Source organism: Varanus komodoensis, unplaced genomic scaffold (assembly GCF_004798865.1).
Source record: "Varanus komodoensis strain SLA01 unplaced genomic scaffold, ASM479886v1 scaffold29_3, whole genome shotgun sequence".
NCBI classification, from domain to species: Eukaryota; Metazoa; Chordata; class Lepidosauria; order Squamata; family Varanidae; genus Varanus; species Varanus komodoensis.
The window spans coordinates 723,475-743,457 of record NW_025335760.1 but is presented as its reverse complement, the minus strand read 5'-3'; the positions used below and the strand labels follow the sequence as shown (position 1 = coordinate 743,457).

Here is a 19,983-nt window from a genome sequence, read left to right as displayed (position 1 = left end):
AAAATGCCCACTGGAGCAGAAGGGAATCCCTGAAGGTGGGGCCAAGTTTGGCGATGGGGAGGAGAGGCTGGTGAGAGCTGCGGAAAATCGAGCTTGGAGCCTGCTGCCTCCGCCCGGCTGCCAGAAGACCCCCCTCTGTGGCCTGGCGGGCCTCAGCAGGGCCGCCTGTGCCCTTCCAGCCCGGCACACTCCTCCTCTTCCTCCGCCACCAGCCGCTCTGTGGCCCTGTGGATCGCGGCTCCCACGATCTCCGCGGCCGCCCTGTGCAGCAGCCGCTCCGCACACTCCTCCCCCGGGCCTGTGGCATCCCGCCCCCCCACGGCCCCATGCGCCTCCCTGGTGGGCGGCGGCGACTCCCGTGCAGGGCCCCCTTGCGGCTGGCTGCACCCACTTGCTTCAGGGGTCCCGCTTGGGGGGCCCCCCAGAAAGCCTCGCGCCAAGTCCCCGGGGGGAAGGGAGGGCGATGGCTGCCCGGGCGCCGGCCGGCGGCAGGTCCCAGCAGCTGTGCTTCCCGAGGCGGGGGGCGGCGGGGGGCGGCGGCCAGGGCGGCTCAGGTCCGTGGCGGGGCCCGGGGCCAGCTCCCCGGGGGGGCCACCCCCCCTGGCAGAGTTCCCTTCCTCAGTCTCCCGCTCCCGGACTTCCGGAGCGCTTGCCGCAGAACCGCCCCCGTGCCGTGCCACCTGCCCCACAGCTGGGCCACCCAGCACCTCGCGGCTCAACCAGGCCAAGTCCCGTGTCGCCATCAACATGCCCTGCCCACCGGGGTTCTCCGCCAGATCGGCCAGCTCCTGCTCCTGCTCCTGCGCCCAGCGGCCCTCGCCTTCGTCCGCCATCGCAGCCGCTTCTGCTCCGGCCCCTCGGAGACGCAGGCCCTGGGGAACGTGCCCAGAGGCGCTCTCCGGGGCTGGCTCCTGCTCCGAGCGGCTCTTTCCCAGAGCGGACCAGCGGCTCTCGTGCTTGGCTTCCAGTTCTGCAAGGAGTCCCAGGAGGTCGCTGTCCCCCACGCCGCTGTGGGTCTCCGTGCCACGCCATAGCTCTCTCGAGGCCTCGCACGCTCCGTGGGCATCATCCACACTCGGTGCAAATGCCGATGGCGCGTGTCTGTCCGCTGCGGTGGCCTGTCCAGAGGCCCCGTCTGTCCCAGCGCCAGAAGGGGTTGCTGGTCGCATGGGGAGGCCAGGATCCCCCTCCCCTGCTGTCGCGTGTTCTCCCTTGTTCCCCGGGAGGACTGATTCTCTCTTGGTCCTGGAGATCATCACGGCCCGAAGCGCTCTCCATGGCTTCATCGTCCACGATCCACCGAGCTTCTCGGCCGTCTCGGCCTCCGGCTCGGGGAGCGAGGCAGCCTCTGCCGGGCTCTGCGGGGCAGCCCTGGACCTCCATCTCAACGGAGACTCCCCTTGGGGCTCCGCGGTTCGGCGGAGGGCAGTGACGGGCCCACAGCTCGAGCTTGCTCTGCAGAGAGGTGATGCCCCGAGGCCGTGGGGTGGGCTTTGCGGCCGGGAGGACGTGGCCTTCAGGCACAGCAGTCTCCAGAGCAGGGAGGTCTCCGCTTTCCCTGGCGCGGACTCCTCCTCTGAGCCCAAGCCCCAGGCCCCACCTTGGCTGGCAGACTTTCTGACGGCCTGGATGGGGCTTTCGTGGGCGGCCTCCATGCACAGCCGGCTCCTGGGAGTGGCCTGATCCTGCAGAGCGCTGGCCGTGCTTTTCCTCCTCCGCCACAACGGGCACTTCATTTTCAGGAAAGCTCTTCCTGCCGGACACGGCCGGCCAGGCCCACCTTGGCATGTCGGTGCCCCAGCCCCCGGAGAGGGTTTCAAAAGCACGTCATTCCTCGCGGCTTCGTCTGCCCGGGCAGGGAGCTGGTTGTGGCCACAGTGGGGGGGCTGATGGGACCCCGCCATCCTCTCTCTGGCAGCCTGCGTGGTCTCCTCCATGGAGTCCGGCCCGCGTTCGCTCCTCGTTCCTCCGTGGAGTGTTCCAGGGTGCTGCCAGCGGTTCTAGCCCTCAAGTTCTCTTGGGGTTTCCTTTCCTGCAGCCCATGGCTGTGTTTTGCTCAAAGCCATGTGGCTCTTCCTCCAGGGTTCCAGGAGCAGGGTTCCAGCTCCTCAGCTCTGCTTTTCCTCCTCCGCAAAGGGGCCCACCTTGGAGGGCCGGGGAGGATTCCTGCAGGCCAGCAGGGAATGGGCTGCCCCTATCTTGCAGCTTTTCCCGAGTGAGTGGAGAAAAAGACAGGTGGGGGCCCTTGCCCCTTTTCCAAGGCTTCCTGCAGAACAAACACACAAAAACACACCGGCCAAATACTTCAGTGAGTCCTCCGGAGTGTCAGCTTGACCAGGAAGCAAAGGAGAAAAATGTACTTATGAGCACGTAGGAGGACGAGTTCGACAGTCCCGGATGGCCTCCACATGGCCCGAGTGGCGACCCCCAGGCTGCTTTCCGGCGCCTGCCTGCAGCCCGGGCTGCATGTGGGGGCAGCCGGCAGGCGCTCTTGTCGGGGAGCCTGGCTGTGCGGGGACAGAGCTGCAGCCCGGCTAGGCCCCCACAAAGCCCCTTGTGCTGGAGCAGGAGCGGCACGTGGCTTCACTGGAACTCGGCGGTGGGGAACGCGCTTCCCACACGGAGGGCCCCGCGTGTCCCTCGAAGCGCCCGGCTCCCCAAGGAGCTGCTGCCAGCCAGGGCTAGCACCGGGCTCACGGAGCCCGTGGCTAGGTGCGGCCGCCTGGGTCCCAAACGGCGAAGCGCGTGAACACGGCCCGGGAGTGTGCAAAGCCCAAACTGCGGGGCTGGGGCAAAAATCGCAGGGCCGGGGGCAACAGGGCCGGCCGATCGCACGCACTGCTCCAGTTGGGTCGGAGGTACATCCGACCCTCACCTCGCTCACGCCCAAGTTCTTCCGGGGTAGAAACGCCTCACCTGCTTGGCAGAGGCGATGCTGCAGACTACCTGCCACTTCCGATGCCGGCACTGATTTAAGATCAATTTTAAGGAGCAGTCCCATGCATGTGCAGACAAAACTCCTCACTCCAGCACTGTAAGACTCGTGTCCCTCAGAGCATTCAGTCTTGCGCCATTAGCTAACTGCTTTGACCGAATAATCCATTCAATTTGCATATTTAAACGGTGTCTTTCCAAAACCACAACAGAACCTTTGCTTTCGTAAAAGGGCTGCATTAAAAGTTGCTGCTACCATACCATGGCACGCAGCCGAAAGAGCCGCGAAGTCTCCCAGACTAAACATGCGGGTTCCTAATTAAAAACTGTTCATCCTATTTAAACGACGAAGGGTTTGCTCCATGAATTGGCCACTTTAACACCTGTAGCCGTGATCTGAACGGACCTCTCTGAGTTTGGCATTCCCTGTCAACTTGGACAGATGCTTGTGTAAGAACAGTTCACACGAGGTTACTTTAAGGGGGGGAGAGAGAGATGCAGGATTCAGCTCGCAGCCCCCAACAGCTGCATTTGAACATGTCGCCTTCCGCCTGCCCCTCTGCTTTCCAGCGCATGTTCAGGCTCGGCCATTTGGCAGTCAAATGTGCCACAGAAAAGGCCAAGAATATTCCCTCTCTTGGTGCGATGAGCGAAAGAATATTGCTCAGCCATCCTTACGGCTCTGCTCCAGCCAAGGAGCCTTTGCGTGTGAGGCCACGGAGCGAGCTGGTTCTCTGAGGATATGTGAAGAGAGCTTCAAGCCCTGGAAGGGGTGACCCACCAAGAAAGGCTCGGAACATGCGCAGAGGCCTATCTACATCCAAGCTGTTTCCATATATACTCAATTTGCCAATGAGGCATTCTGCTCCAGAGTTGCAAGCCACAGCAGCCTTTATTTTTAGAACGGAAAGAGGGCAGAAAATCAGCAATTTTCCCTCCTCACGTTCTCAGGTTGCAGCCATTCTATCAACTAGGGCTGTTCGTTAAAGAACCTGAAAGAGCTCAGCCCTTAGGAAAGACATTCCCTCTGCCCCGTGAGTTGTGGGGCCGGTGATGCTGCTGCTTGTATTTACCACTTAATTCTTCTAAAAAAAGAAGTGCTTCAGAACATGAAAAAGCGGGTTACCAGATTCCTCAGGGAGACTTCCTGAGTTTAGAGGGGGGCACTGGCTAATGTAAATGAGGATGCAATCCCATGCACGTCTGGACAGAGAAAGCACCCACAACTCCCAGAATTCAAGCGGGGGCTTGAAGACAGATCTCCTGGGCCCCCCTGCAGCAACAAAACCACGGGGCCATCCTGCAGACACAGTCTGAAAGGGGGGGAAGATTCCCCGTGTGCTGGGGGTGCCAGGGGTACGGCTCCCCCTGCCCAAGCCCCCCACGCCCTTTAGGGGGTAAATGAAAACTTCGCCCGCTCAGGTGCTGCAGAAGCAGCGCTGCTCAGTCCTTCCCGTCCTAAAGCAAAAGCTGCTTCGGGGCGCTTGAGATGGGTGTGCGTGTGTTTGGGGGGCAGGGGCCCCGCTCCGCCCTCCTAGGCCACTGCAGTGGGGCGGCCAAGAGCAAAACCCCAGCGGACCCGCGTGCACTTCTGCCGCTTAAACGCGAGGGAGGCCAGGGGTCAACCGGCCTGCGCTGTGCGGCCCCCAGGGCGCCGTGCAAGGAACGGGCCAGGGTCGTTCGGGCGGGCTCTGCTCCGGACGCCGGGCTTCGCCGGGAGAGCAGCCGCGGAAGACCCGGTGGGGTCGGGGGTGCCCTGCAGCGGCGGCTCCTGAGCACCGGGAGCAGCCGGGCCCGGGCCGGGCCAGAGGGGCGCGCCGGCCGCCTTGGGGGCCGCACGGTGCCCGCGCCGCCCGGAGCAATTAGGGCGGCCGGAGGGCGCGCGGGGCTGGCGCTGCCTGCGCGGGGGGGGGGGGCGCCGCCGCCGAGAGGGTCGCGGGACTCCCGGCCAGCGGCCCCGCGCGCCCTCCTGCCGCGGAGCCCCTCCGCTACTGGATCCCCTGGGGGAGCGGGGGCGCCCCCCTCCCCCCAGCACGCCAAGCGCCCCCCCCCCCCCCCCTGAACCGCGCCGCGCTCCCCACGGGACCCCCAGCCGCCCTTACCTGAGGCCCCCCCGGCCGAGGCCGCCGCCGCCGCGGTCCCTCCGCTCGCGCCCGGCTCGCGCAGCGGCAGACGACGGCGGCCCCGCCCCGCCGGTTGCCGCGGCAACCGCTGCCCGGGTGGCTGGGCGGGGGCAGCCTCCCCGCGCGCACGCTTCCCGGCACGTGCACGGCGCGTGCTCCTCCTGCCCGGCCGCGGGCGACCGGGCGGCCTGCAGGTGGGTCTGGGGGCCGCTTTCGGGCCGCCCCGGGCCCCCCCCCGCCCGTGACAGACATGCCCTGCCGTCCTCCCTCTCCCCCCGCTTCCAGTGGCCCCTGCCCGCGGAGGGGTCCGCTTTCATTTCCCCAAATCTTTTAGCACTTTCAGGTTCTCCCAACCAGCTCAGGGCCCTCCAGATGTCACTGGGCTGCAATTCCCATCACCCTTCACCCAAGGGCCAATGGGAGTTGTAGTCCAGAGCGCCCGCCCCCCGAGATCCCGCAGAGCGCACAGGGTGTGCCAACAGGGAAGGTGACTCCCCCTCGGGAAGCGTGAGGCGGGGGTGCAGCCCCCCCTCATGAAGGCAGGGCACCACCATCCGGCGCTTTCCTCCTCTTTTTTTATTAGAAAACCTTGAATGCCAAATATATTAAATAAAAGTAGCAGGTATAACAGAGCGACGGCCTGAGCTCACGCCCCGCAAGAGCAGGGGGTGAACCCGACGGCCTTCTTGGCCGCTTCCAAATCTCCTCTTTGAGGATTCCACAAACAGCACCCCAGAAATGCAATTCATGACACAGCCGAGGCCCATACCTCCCATCATCCCTGAACCTGCATAGTTGGCTGGGGCACCGGGGAGCTGTAGTCCCTGGCGCATTTGGAGGGCACCAAGGCTGGGGAGGCTGGTCTAGAGAAAGATGGGGGCTGGCTTGAGCAGAAAGCCGATCTCCAGGAATGTCCTAGCATCCCCGACCATCAGAAGCTTCTAGGAACGGAAGTCCAAAACATCTACCTTCCACCCGTCTGAAGAACACGCGGAATACCAAGTGGCGGTGGCTCCGGCGTTTGGGCAAAGTCCTCAGTTCAAAGTGGAAAGACTTGGGACTTACCGAACTCCTGGACTGCAAGCCCCAGGTGGGTTTGGGATTTTGACAGGGCTGGAGAAACGCGCAGAGCTTCGGAAATCTGGTAGAATCGGCAGCAGGCGACCGGGACTCGTGTGTGCAGGCAGAAGCGGGTTCTCAGTTCAGCAGCTGCGGGGGCCCACCTGCAAGCGGAGGCGACCCCGCTCCTCGCAGCCTGAGCCACTCCACGGACAACCTTCTCCTCCCACGGTGCCGGCCGTCTCCGTCCCAAGGAGCCCCTGCTCCGGCAGTAGGGCTAAGTGGGCGGAGGCCCTCTGTGCTTCAGCGTGAGATGGAAGGACCTGGCGTAGCGGTTCGCCCGGAGGCAGGGGGGCTCCGAGAGGGGCAGGAGGGTGGGCTGGAGCAGCAGCAGCAGCAGCAGCAGCAGGAGGGCGATGGGGAAGAGCAGCCACACCTTATTCCGGAGGGCGCGGATTCCGGGGAATTTCTGCGCCCGGGCGGAGAGGTCGAGTGGCCGCGGTGGATCGCAGCTGGAAGGACAAACGTCAGATCTGTCAATCCGCAAAGTGTTGGGAAGGCAGGGCTGCAGCTCATCCAGGCGCCTGCCCGAGAGATTTGCCCCCGGGGGCCGCCCCGGGCCAGCCTGCCGTGCGCTCAGCACCCCCGACTCAGACCGTTTCCCCCCACGTCTTTCTTCATATACTCTGCTCAGTGTTAGGGCCCCATGTTGATCGCTATTTGAGTCTTGTAGGTTTTCTAAAATTTACTGTTGTTAATTTTGTCAGGTGCTTCTTCAAGTTCACTCTGCTGAAGAGGGGGGGTGCAGAGGAGGGGCTCAAGTTCTCTGCCCCAGCCGGGAGCCCTCCAGATGTGTGGCGCGGCCATTTCAAGGCTGGCTGGGGATGTTGGGAGTTGCAGTCCAACGCATCTGTAGGGTATTGGGCTGGGGAAGGGAGTTCTGAACAGACGGGCAAAGGCGCCTGGGCACCGGCCACACCTTCCGTGTTTCCCTCCTGCCTCTGGAGTTGGGCAAAGGGCAGCGCGAGGTGAGGCGAGGGGGGCCCGGCCCAGAGGGGTGCCAGCTGCTGATCCCTCCCAGAAAGTCCACGGCAGAGATGGGAGGGTTTGGGAGGCCACTCACCCTCGCTCCACGGTGACTGCAGATTCTGCTGGCCGGGAGCCAGGCTGCTTCTTCCTGGAGATCTAGAGGCACAGGTGGAGCAACGGAAGGAAATAAGATCTGCCGTTTTGAGCTTTCCCCCCAGAACACCGTTTCACAACGGAGCAAATGCACTCGAGCCAAGCGCTCGCCTGGCCCAGCTCTGTATTCTGCCGACAAATTGCAGGCGCCTTCTGGGCTGCCCTACCTGCCGACGGCTCCCCGGGCCGGGCTGCAGGGGTGGCTTGCTTCTCTTCTCTGTCCGTTGTGGTGGCTTCTGCCGCTTCGGCTGGTTCCCACCTGTCTCAGGTAGCCGCAGGGCTCCCACAGGCTGAAAGGCCACACGTGTTCTTGCATCCTGAGCAAAAGAACAAACAAACAGGCGAGCCATTCCATGGCGCACACGCCCCGCCCCTCCAAGCAGCTGGACTGGATACGGCCCACAATGCACCGGGTGTGAGAAAAAGACCCACAATGCAACACCCGCAAAGGCAGGCAGGGGCATTCTGGGGTAGCAGGGACGTCTGCGTGCGAACACTGGAATGCTGGAACCCGCTAGACATGTGGCCGGTGCCGCCCCGGCGAGCTGCACAGGACGGCAAAACGAGCACCTGCAGAGGCCTAGCTCGGGCAGCGCACGGGTCGTTTCGACCCCGACGGGACGCGTGGCGTGCCAGGCACCATTCCGAACACATGACCCTGATCGGGCGCTGCTGTCTCACGGGCACCTGCCCTCTGCGGGTCTTCTCCTGGCGAGAGAACCCTTCCCGGGGTCGCAGGTGCCCTTGCGGGCTTTGCTGAAATGACAAGAGGGTTCCCCCCAGCGGGCAGCCGGGCTCTCACGGCTGCTGATGTTGCCCGGCAGACTTCCTGCTGCCTCCCAGCGCCCTCCTCATCCTCCCGTTCTGCATCCGTTTCTTTCACCCATGGTCCGGCTCGGTCCAAGACCACCACCTCTACAGCTGAGAAGACCTGTCCAACCCCGCAGATCTTTTTTTTTAATTTTATTAAAATTTTCAACAAATACTAAAAACATCAAACATCACAAATGTTGGATTTACTGGGTCAGCCCCCTACTACATATTTTTTAACATTCTATAGTCAAATTCAAATCAGTTTATAATAATTTGAAAACACCTCTAAGTTTATGCCAAGTCCCGTTTCACCAGCCAAGTATAGAAAAAAATCCCAAGTTTGATCAAAGTACCCGCAGAAGATCTTACTTGCCCCATCTTCTCCTGGCAGTTCTGGCCCAGCCAGGTCTCGATACGTTTGGGGTCAAATCCCACCGGTTCTGCTGGGCGGCGGCCAGCTTCCTCCGGGAGCAGATTCGGGGGATGCGCCACCTCCCACGGGTGTGAATCTCCTGTCAGAGAGAACAGCCCGGGTGAAATTCTGCCCTGCGATGGAGCTTGTGTTGTGAGAACTGACAATTCATTCCAAGATGGATGAAGAGGCAACTCTGGGGTGCTGAACCTCTGGAAGAAGGGAGGGAACACTCTGCGGAAAACCTTCCCATCAATCACAACCCCAGCCATGACATTGTGGATGGGCATTTGATTTGCTGAGAAATATTTATTTCTTCTCCGGGAACCCTCCATGAAAGATATTAGGAGGGTGAGTACCCGGAGGAGGGCTTTCTCTGCGGTGGTGCCCTACTTATGGAATGCGCTCCCCAGAGAGGTCTGCCTGGCACCGTCATCATTTGTTTTTCAGCGCCAGCCCAAGATCTTTTTATTTAAACAATATTTTAATAATTGTTGGTGTTATTTATTGGTTTTAAAATATTGAGCCAGGGTGTATCTGATTTTATATGTATGTATTTGTATATGTATTTATGATGTTGGAAGCCATCCCAAGGCTTATGCGAATGGGACGGCATACAAAAATTCCAAATAAATAAATAAAAATAAATAAATTTATAGTCAACAGTACTGGGAGGCATGCAATTCTGCACTCTAAGCCAGACTGGCATAAACAAGATAGAGGAATTGGCCATGGGGGTGGATTGCAGGACCAAGAAGCTGGATGGGACGGACCAGCAAAGCGGTCCCGAAGGCAATGTAAACAGAAATCATGTAAGAAATAAAACGCAGCAAATTAAAGTGTGTTGGGCCATGGATAAGAAACGAAAGAGCATGGCTGTTGCAGCGGATGAGTCAAGGTAAGGCAAATTGGGGAAAAGGCGTAGGAAGACAACGATCTTGGCGGAAACCATGCAGAAAATGGGTCAAGGGCAATGCAGCAGCATCATTCGGGGTGGGGGCGTAACTCGCGGCACGCTAGCCATGACGTATCTCATTGCAGGAAGGAAAGGAAGGAGGCATTTCTGAGCAATTTCCAAAACCGAGCCTTCACTCCGAGGACGAGGGCAGCTTCCTGAGGGGGGCTGGGCTCCTGAACCCCCAAAGTGTTGGCACCGGCCCACGTTTCGTGGCCAGGTGTTCCAGAGAGCGAGGACAAGCATGCAGGTAACTCTTTTTCAAGCCATGGTGGACCAGGCCTCTGCAACTTGGACATCAAATGTCCGGACAAACACAGGAACTGGGGGGGGGGGGGCAGGATCCAACTCTCTTTTCTGACAGCAGAAATTAATTTTCTGCCCCCACAATTAATCGGCCTTTTCTAGGAACACAGGAATGGAAGTTAAAGGTAACTTTAAGGTAAATTTGCTGGTAAGCAAAGGTAAATCCTGAAAGGTGAATCTGCTGACCTACCAGAGCTGCATCTTTTCATGTTCCGGTCAGCTCCAGAGCAGCTGGACTGGTTCCACGCTCCTTGGAAGACACCCTCCTGTGCCTGCGAAGGGTTCGAACAATTTTCAGAAGGAAGAAGCCTTGTGCAAAGAGGCTAGTCCAGCGTTCCTGGCAAACCGACACACACATTCACCCTGACAAGATTAAAACTGCTTAGCCGATGTAAATCAGGTTGGCCAAAGGCTGTTTTTTCTACCTGATCCTACACAGACTTGTACCCTAAACCAGGTGGATCAGCTCATTTAACTTTGTAAATGTCCCCGAGGGCCATTTGGTTATTGGGTGGTACAGAAGTGAAATTAGCAAAATAAATATACGGAACGTTCCTGAATGCAACCTTAGAGCAGTAACAGTGGGGCTTTGCTCTCATGCACCATTTCTTGTGGGTAAATCTCCTCGGACACATCTGAATTTACTCCTGAGTTGCCACACACAGGACTAAAGGACAAGGTGCGATGCTGAACCGAGACCTTCCGAAAAGCCGCTCTGGGCTTAGCAGGCACAGCTCTCGATTCCACTTGCTGCTGACAACCCAGTACGACGGCTGAGAACGCTAATGTTAATTCCATCAATGATGCCCTGGATGAGGTCAACACCGCCCCTCTCTCCAGCGGCCTTTTCCCAGTACTTACGAAGAAGTCCTCTTGGCTGCTACACCTCAAAGGCAGAGAACGGGACCCCCAGGCAGAGGACGGCTTGCACCTTCGGCGAGGTTCTTCCCATGGGCCGACCCCTGGGAAGCGGGAAGGAAGGGGAAGGAAATCCAAGCGGTTTCCAAGCTTTCATTCTCAAAAATCAAGTTTGGGGCAGCAGTTGAGAGAAAGACTTAAGATGCCGGGTGCATCTTTCAAAATCTCTGGGATGGCCGGGAGAACAGCCGGGTGCTGCAGACGTCCGGCAGAGTTGCTTCCCAGCCCTGATGGCAGAAGCAGCTGAATGCAGAAATGCCTGTGTGTTCGTCTTGTACACTGGCCCAGCCCTTTGCTTCGCAAACATTCCCAGCACAGTTTACAACACAAGAAACCAACCCAACAAAAGGCAAAAAACTTGCAAAAGCAATAAAAATGGCAATTGATGAAGCAGCAGGTGCCACAACCAAGAAGGCCCTGCTCCAAAGTGTAAAGGTGGGTGGGGAGACCAGAACGAAGCCAAAAGATATCAATGTGCAAGGATGGAAATGATGGGGGGAAGCGGCCCTTGGCAAAATTCTGCCTTCTGCGCTTATGTTTCTGCCCTCAACCCCCAAGGAGCTTCCGCCCACCTCCAGTACTTACAGCACTCCGTGGAGGGCAGCTGGGCCGAAAGACAGTGTAGCTCGTTGATGGTTACCCAAGGGCCCCATGACCAAGCCGGGGTGAACGGGATTCTCCCCTAACCTAGGTTTCCCCAGCCTGGTTGCTACCAGATGCAATGAGCTTCAGCAGCAGTCATTCCCAGCCTGCAGGGCCAATGGTCAAGGATGCTGGGAAATGTAGTCCACAATGTCCAGGGACAGTAGGCTGGAGAAGGTTGCTCTCAGCATGGCATCATGCCGGCTTCGCACACAACACCCGTAACAGCACAGGAATTCTGCAGTCCTGAAGCCGCAACCCCTCCGACTCCATGCAAAAACAGCAAAGAGGAGGCTAGTCCTCATGAATGTGCTGGAAGCTGAGGGTGCCACAGGATGCCTTCAGGACCTGAGACTCGTGGGGAAGGTGGCAGCTCGGAAGTTCACCTCCATGCCCAGACACCCTCAGCGCTGTGCCCCGGCTCCGGCACCCCACAGCCCTACCAACCTGTGATGGCACTGTAGTATGAGGAATCCTCTTCATCGTGGGACGTGGACCCCCCAACATCCACGGAAGGGTCCCATTCCAGGTCCAGGGTCCCTCCTGCATGGGGAGCCGGTGCTTGGCAGCAAGGCGAGGGCGCTTCTCCTGGGGGTGGCTGGCTCAGGGGACAGACAGGAGGATGGGCCGCTCCCGTGGCCACGTGGTCCAGCTCCGGGGGATCCGCTGAGACGCAGTCCGACTCCAGATCGCTCTCCCGGTCCGACAGCCACTCGTCCTCAAAGACCTGGGAAGAGGAGAGGGGCAGGCCTGCCCTGTCGTAACTCACACTGTAGGGGGAGCAGCCGCCGGGTGGAGCCGGGGGCCCCCGGCCAAGCCCAGGCCGCCTGGAGCCAAACCTGGCCACCTGGAGCCATCTCAGGCCAATACGGCGCCGGCTGCACTGGCTACCAGCCTGCCTCTGCATGCAGTTTAAGCTGCTGGGTTGGCCATTTGAAAGTCTACCTGGTCATCAGGATCAATTTACCGGAAGGACCAGCTTTTTTCTAGCAGCTTGCCTGCTCTTTAAGATCCGCAAGACAAGCCCTCCCCGTTCACCACCTGCCGGAGCGGCTTGGGTGGCCGAGCACACACGGCAGGGGCTTTTCTACACTGGCTCCACGCCTCTGGACTGAGTTGCGATCAAACGCTGCCATTGCCGCCCTAGCAGGCTTTTAGGAAGCCCTTGAAAATGTACTATTTTACCTGGCCTTCCCATGTTTACGTCATATCCGAGCGGGTTGTAGCTGCAGTTGGGTTTCATTTTAATACTGCCTTTCTGTTGCTGGTTTTACTGGTTTTACTACCAAACTGAGATTTGTTAGGTGAGCTTTCCTGCTTGGTATCTTGGCAGGGCCCCCACACAGAAAGTGTGCATCTTAAATAGCTCACACAAAATTAACATTATGCCTAGTTTGGCCTTGAGGCACCGACCCGAATTCAGCAACGTGAATAAATAATGGCAATTCAGCACACTCGTATGTCATCACATTTTTCATAATACACTCCTCCTAATTGGGAGAGAATGGAATTCTTCTCACACAATGAACTAAAGATTTTACTCTGCCCTCAGCTGCATCTCTGGAGACCTGCCTACACACTCTCAAGTATACAGATCTTCACACAGCCATAAGGACTAGAAACTTGCTTTTTAGAAGCAAGTAGATGAAAGCCAGGATTCTCCGAGGACTGACTAGTGCCCCTCCGAAGAGCTTCCCTGCCCCTACAGTGCAATCCGGACCTTGGCTGTTGCCAGCAGTCAGTGCGTGTGTGAACCTAACCGGACCCTCACGCCCTGAAGGCCGAGGGGGAAGCGTGTCGGCCCCCACACTCCTGCTTCTTTTTGTAGGGCTGGGGAAAGCGCAGAAAAGGATGGCCATCCATCCATCCATCCATCCATCCATCCATCCATCCATCTACCAATCTATCTATCATCTATCAGTCTATCAATCTATCCATCAATCCGTCTATCCATCCACCCACCCACCCATCCATCCAAAGTTTTTACACGCTGTGCCCTTGCTCTGCCGCCTCGGGATGGCTCCCAGACTAGAATGAGCAAGTGGCTGGAGCACGTGGCCTGTGGGGGGAAGTGATCCCAGCCGGGGTCCTTCGTGTAGGAAAACGGCGAGTAACGGGAGACGGAAGGTGCACGGGATTCTGCAGGACGTGGAGAAAGCGGAGATGGGGGAGAGCATGCTAGCAGCCAAAGGGCCCCCCGCCCAAAGCTGGAGCGACTCGGGGCAGGACGGGGAGGGCTTCTTGCAGGCTGCAGAGTTGACCTGTGGAATCCGGTGGGCGGGAACAGGTGCCGGACCAGAGGGGCCTCGGCCCGATCCGAGGCTCTGCTTACATTTTAAGTACGCACCAGCCTCAGGCTGACCAGTCGCCGGCGGAAATGGAAGACCCTCCGGAAGACCTCCTGGCAGAAGCTACTCAAGGCCTGGAGCTCTTCCTCCAGCCGCCGGGCGTCCTCCGGCTGGCTGCTCTGGATCAAGCGCTCCCCGCGCTCCAGCAGGCGGTCCAGGCGCTCCGCATTGGCTTGGACGTCCTGCTTGCAGGCCTGCGCCCGAGGAGAACCGCAACACACGCTCAGGGAGGAGGGCGGGCGTGGGGGGCCGAGTGCCCGCCTCCTCCCGCCGGACCGCGCACCGGGTTACCTGCAGCCGTATCATCTTATCCAGCGCGGTGCCGCCGGAGAAGTGCTCCACATCCGTGAGCCGGAGGTCCAGCTCCATCAGCCACACGCGCATGCTCTCCCTCTCCAGCTGAAACTCCTCCCATTCGTTCACGACACGCTGAGGGACAGGACAAGGCAAGGCGAGGCGAGACGGTGGCCCCGATTTGCTTCCCGGAGCCATGGCTCGGCGGACGGCCTTGAGCCGCAACCCTGCCTGCCACCAGAGCGCCGGAAGACGGTGTGGCGTGGCGCATGGCGCACTGGGGCCGGGCCGGGGAGATCCGGCTGGTGGTGACTTTGGACCAGCTGCTGGTTCTCAGCCTTACTTCCCTCCCAGGGTAGTGGTGGGGATGAAAGGGAGGCGAGGACGGAAGCCGAGATATATATGCAGATAATGGGCAGACAAACAAAAGGGTCTAAATTTTTAAAAAACATACACACAGAGACACAAGGCAAAGGCAAACCACGGAGTCCACAAGGAAAGTCCTAAACTCTGCAGTCTACCAAGGAGCAAGTTTCCACATCGTGAAAAGCCGCCCTGAAAATAGGCCGAGCTGTGGGCTTCGCTGGCACCACGCCGGCCGTGGCGGTTTCCCTCTGGTCCTCTGGCCCATTCCCCACAGGCAGCCCAGGGCCCTTTGCAGCAGAACCTCTCCTGCACCCGTGTCCCGAAAGACAAAAGCTTTTCCGGATTCCCACCCCACTCCAGTCGCTACCCCTTTACTGCCCCGTTTTTCTGTTCATCCTCCCCCCAATTTTTGATGCTTCGGCAGTACACTTTTAAAAATAATGTTTATTCGTCAGGCCTTTGCCAGTGCTCAGGGGCGCACAGTCACCTATCGCCTAGTGACTCTCTCCGCATTATCAATGTGGGAACTGCCCTTGTTCCCCCTTACTGTATTTTGTGTTCAACTAACACTCGTCGGTTTTCTTCCCCCATCTGGTGCTTCCAATGATCCCCAGCTTCAAAAATGGGTGTGTTTCCTGCTCAGATGCATTTATTGTTAATGATTTTGATTTTGTGCTTTTGTAAAGCGCAGGCAGCTGGAGCGGCTTCCAGACCCCCCCCCCCAAACCCTTGCCTGATCTGAGGGCCCCTGGGTGTCACAGCGGGAGAGGACGGACTCGCGGAAGGAGCCGCCCACAGAGAGCACCTTCCCAAGGGCATTCCAGCCTGGAGCCAGCATCGACCGGGAAGTCAAGGGCCGGAGCCCACGGGAAGCATTCACGCAGGGCGTCCCACCCCACACTCGGGCTGCCCCACACTCACCCTCAGCGCGGCGTGGACGGCAGCGGCCCGCCTCTGCAGCTCGTCGCAGTGCCGGTTGAGCTCCTGAACCGCGGATCGAAGCCGTGCGCAGGTACCCCCACTCCGCCCCAGCTGCCGGTAGTGCCGGTTCAAGGTCTCCAGGAGCAGCAGTTTGTCCGAGAGCTGCTTCTGCAGCACCTGGAGCGACAGAAGATGACCCTGACCCTGACCCTGACCCTGCCGGACCGGACCTGACCGGACCGGACTGGACCGGGGCCACCTCGACAGCAGCGTGTTCACCCGGCGGCTGCCCGTGGGAGGCGCCCGCAGGACGCCCATGCTCCCCAGCAAGCAGTGCCAAGGTGCCCGGCCGCTGATCCAGGAGCCAGCCTGGGCCATCAGAACCGGCAGCCTCCTCCCCCATTTCTGCCCTTGGCCACTTGTCAAGCCCACACCCGTTCTGTCCCGTTTCCACATTAAGCTACGGCTTCCCTTTAAACGATTGACGTTTCTCTCGCAAAACTCTTAGCACTGAAAGAGGCGCTGCTTCAGACGGGGGAGCGAGTGCCGTGCAGCGGCTGAGGTGCTGGGCCGGCGACCCAGGGGATCGGGGCCAAGGGCGAATGGAGCCGTGCCCTGCCTGGGAGACTTTGGACCAGTCGCTGCTCCCGGCCCAGCCGGCCTCACGGGGCTGTTGCCGTGAGGGCAAAACGGAGCGACGTGACCTGCCTCGGATTTCTCACAAAAGCAAAAGGGAGGATATAAATGCAACGTGATATCTATATCTATATATCTATATATCTATATCTATATCTATATATACATAGAGAGAGAGAGAGAGAGAGAGAGAGAGAGAGAGAACAACCTGCAAAACTCCACTCCGAATGGGGCCCCTAACTGGGGTGGTGGGGAAGATTCTAAGAGCCAAACTGTTTGGGGGAACGGGGGAACTCTGCATCTACTTCAGAGTAAAAGGGAACCAAAGCCACAGCTGCCGGACTCGGGGTCAAAGCTGCCTTGGGCTCCTCGTGGAAAAAATTTTTGAAATACCAACTTTAAAACATCTGCTTTGGCCAGTAGATCTGCACAAGGCCTTGGCCAAAGGCAGCCAGTTCATGCTCCCAGTCCACAAGGGGGGAAACCGGAGGCCAGCGGCTCACTGACTGGCGCAAGGCCAGCCGGCAACACGCATGCGAGCTGGTCGAACGGTGCAGCTTCCGTTCCCCGGTGAAACGGTGGGGTCCCTTTCGGGGATCCAGCAGTGCGGCCAGGCCTCCCTCTGGCTTCCCGCAGGGGCACGCCGGCGTTAGACAGGATGGCGCTGAGTCGCTAGGCGGCACAACCAAGTGGAGAGCGAGCAGTCTTGAGCCCCGACCCGTCCTCTTCGCAGGCAGCCATCCCGGCTGCCCACCGAGGAGCTGTGCTTCGGCAAACCTCTCGGCAAACCTTTCCCACCTCCCCCTTGCCTGTTTTCATCCCTCCCTCCCTCCCTCCCTCCCTCCCTCTCATACAAGGTGACCTGGATTGCAGGAGACTGAAAAGGTGGGAATCACACAAGCATCAGGGAGGGAGAACAAAGCCACATTCTCTCCGCCCTGCCCTTCCTCTGCTTCTAAATGCCTCATTTGTTCAACCTCTGTTATTTTTGGAGCCCCTTGCTCCTTCTGAGATAAAAGGACTGCACTAGGAGAGACAAATTCCAAGTGATCAGATGCTTCCCCGGCCATGGAGGCTTAGCAAGAGCACACGCCGGCAGTTCCCGGGATGAGCCGGCCAGGCAGCCGGCCCGCGTCCGGGGGGTTCGTCCTCACCTCGCACCTCTGCAGCTCCTTCTTGGAATGGGCGTACGAGACCTGCGAGGATCGTGCCGAGCGGACTGTCGCCTCCGCAGCACGCAGCCAGTCCTGGAAGCGGAAGACCAAGTCCTGAAGAGCCACCTTTTCCTGCCATGCCTGCTCTTCTCTGGCGAGGGACCAAGACATAGTTCAGACAATGTGCACAGCAGAAAACTGGGAAGAAGTCCTGAAGATCTAACTTTCCCAGAAATTTTGAAGGCACTGGGACAACCTGGTGTCCCTCAAACCACATAGTGCTGCTCGACCTCAGAGCGATCCCACCTGACGGTAATGCCTGCCAGTTTTTCCTCCTGTGAATTCTTCAAGCTTTGGGACAGGCGGTTAGATCTGCTGTTCTCAATGCTGCTTTTCGCGGCGTTTCTTACTGCTGCTCCTGCAGGGCGCATGCCTCCAACAGAAGCCAACCCCACGGAGCTCAGCGGGACCTGCTACCAGAACGGCATGTGCTGGACTGCAGCCCTGAGTTTTCCCGTCACTTAATAACCTACTTTTTGGGGAACCGTACAGAACGGCGTGTGGCAGCCCTCCGCAGCGGGCACCATCCAGAGGTTTCGCACCGCAGTACCCCGGGCTCCCCACCATTGCCCAGGCGAGTCAAGACACCCGGAGGGCACCCGGCGCAGGCAGGCTGGTGCGTGGCTCTCTGTGTCTCACCGACGGCTGGGCTTCTTGGTGTTCCCCGGGAAAATTCGCTGCCCTGAGCAGCGACTGTGGCACCTAAGAGGGTGTTGGCGGGGACATGCACGCACGCAGCCGTCACCTGATCCGTCTCTCCACAGAGGCCAGGCAGAGGTGGCAAGCAGCTGGTTCCGTCAGCGGCTCCCCCCGGGGCTTGCGGCACCGGCGCTCCTTCCAGGGATCCGGGCAGAGGCGGCCACCGAAGCCAGCCTGCCGCATCGTCAAAGCCGCATGGGATCGCGCCAGCCCTCTATTTCCTTGGCGGAGGACGCGTCAGGCCCGTCCAAGAGCCTGCCAAGGGTCCGGGAGACCACGGATTCCAACTGACGGTCGCCTGTGAAGCGAGTTCATAATCCACTTCTCATTCTTGTCTGGAAAGGAGCACCTTTCTTTACAAAAGAAAAGAGCACAACCAGGAAGTGCACTGCAGATCCCAAGAAGGTACAGATCAGTTAGGCAGTGACCAAATGCCAATCAAAGGGGGCCAAGGCCTCTGACCCAGTTTTTGACAAAGCAATAAGAAAACACTCTGGGCACGCTCAGAGTGCGCTTACCTAAAATACCACCTGTCAGGGACTGGAGGAGACTGGAGGAGAGGGGAGCTGTCGGGAAGGACAGGTTGGGTGCTCAGCCCGTCTGTGTTTAGAAATAAAACAGGGATCTAAACTGGAAACGGTGGGTGGAAGAGCAAAGGGCGAGTCATCGTGGCGACGAGGGAAAGCACTACAAACATCACGCCAGCTCTCTCTTCGCTTGCTTTCTTGCTTAGGTAGCCAAGTTCACAACCGCTTATCTGCCTCTAAGCAAACAAACACACTGAAGCGTGATTGCTCTGGGGAACCATTAGAGAGAACCAGTCTGCTGAGAATTTTCCACATCGCCTGCTTCAGGGAGGCGGAAGGAGATGGCTATCGGGAAGGAGATGGCTATCAGGAACCGCGGACCAGCTTGCTTCCTCGTTGGCAGGCCTCCTCGGGAGAAAGGGAGCGCACGGAGGGGCTCCAGGGCAGGACCACTTGCTAGTACGCCGTGTTGGACCCAGGAGCTCAGCCTCCCAACAGAGACCCTTCGCTGAGCTGTTCTCGGTAGTGACTGACTCTACTGTGAAGGTAATGCACTCTGCACATGCACAGAGGCCACCTCTGTGGCTTATACCGACATTCATAGCCCATGTTTCTCTCTCTGAACAGAGACGTTTAAATCAGGTAATAAAAGCACACGGGGCAAAAAGCAATGTTTGGATTTTCCCTGTGAATTCGCAAGGAGGCCCACCCTTTGCCCGTTCTCGGCCTCGGCTGTTACCTCCTCTCCTCCCCACTTCCTTGCAAAAATATGCTGGAGGGTCCTTGGAAGCTTGAGCAAACAGGCGGAAATATTCTGCACAAAATACTTTATGAACACGATTCATTCTGCACTTGGATGCAGGCACAGAGGAAAGAGTGGAACCAGGCATTTCTCCGCTTGCGACTGCAGCAGTTTTGCTCTCGAGGGCGAGACCCCACCCCAGGGAAGGCCGTTCTTCCCTGTCCCTTCAACTGCCGCCCTTCTTGAATCTCCGTCTGGCTCCGTCCCACAAGTTACTTTCAGTGCCAGAGCTTTGCCACGGAAGTAGCGACGATGCAGTGGCAAGGAGGGCTCCGAGCATGTGCAGAGTGCATTTATCCTCTCTCACACACACATCACTGCAGCTTGTCCAGGTATATCGATAATTAACAGGCGGCACTTCCAAACTGAAGTCTGCCATTTCCAAGTTGTCCACACTCACAGCAACTCTTTTTTCTGCTCTCTCACTCACTGGGGTGTGTGTGTGTGTGAGAGAGAGAGAGAGAGAGAGAGAGCAGGAGTCACTAAAATTTAACACAATTAAAACAGGAAGGTACAGTGAAAAACTAGAGATACCCAGGCTCCAGAGTGTCTGAGAGCTGCACCCTACAACCAGAAAGGTCTGCCTTTGAAGGTGCATGTAGATCCACACGATAAACCCCGAGGTTTATATATAAACCTTGCAGCCTGCACAGCTCTTTACGAACTCTCCTAGCCGGTGGAATCCCCTTTTCAGCCCAGGCGAGAAGCTGGCCCAGCTAGGCCCCGCTTTGAAAAGCCCGTATGCCTTTCTCAAATATTCTCGCTGCCGCTAAACAAACAACCTTTCTCTCAGGGCTGTCGCAGGGCTGTTGCCGCCCGGAGCGGCACGAAC

At 58.8% G+C, this 19,983-nt stretch overlaps 2 protein-coding genes across 2 annotated transcripts; both read right to left on the bottom strand.

Moving 5' to 3' along the window:
* Positions 1-152: 152 nt before the first annotated feature.
* On the bottom strand, positions 153-6,310 carry LOC123026143 (collagen alpha-1(III) chain-like). The gene is made up of 2 exons (XM_044435437.1): positions 6,123-6,310; positions 153-2,266 (listed from the first exon to the last, which is right to left on the bottom strand). Exon 2 carries the CDS (start codon positions 1,935-1,937, stop codon positions 153-155), a length of 1,785 nt encoding a protein of 594 aa, XP_044291372.1. The 5' UTR covers positions 1,938-2,266; positions 6,123-6,310.
* SYNE4 (spectrin repeat containing nuclear envelope family member 4) lies at positions 6,303-18,005 on the bottom strand. The gene is made up of 12 exons (XM_044435436.1): positions 17,869-18,005; positions 17,064-17,214; positions 15,274-15,450; positions 13,984-14,121; positions 13,692-13,886; positions 11,792-12,071; positions 10,646-10,746; positions 9,975-10,056; positions 8,481-8,623; positions 7,466-7,615; positions 7,240-7,301; positions 6,303-6,628 (listed from the first exon to the last, which is right to left on the bottom strand). Exons 1-12 carry the CDS (start codon positions 18,003-18,005, stop codon positions 6,394-6,396), a joined length of 1,851 nt encoding a protein of 616 aa, XP_044291371.1. The 3' UTR covers positions 6,303-6,393.
* Positions 18,006-19,983: the final 1,978 nt, after the last annotated feature.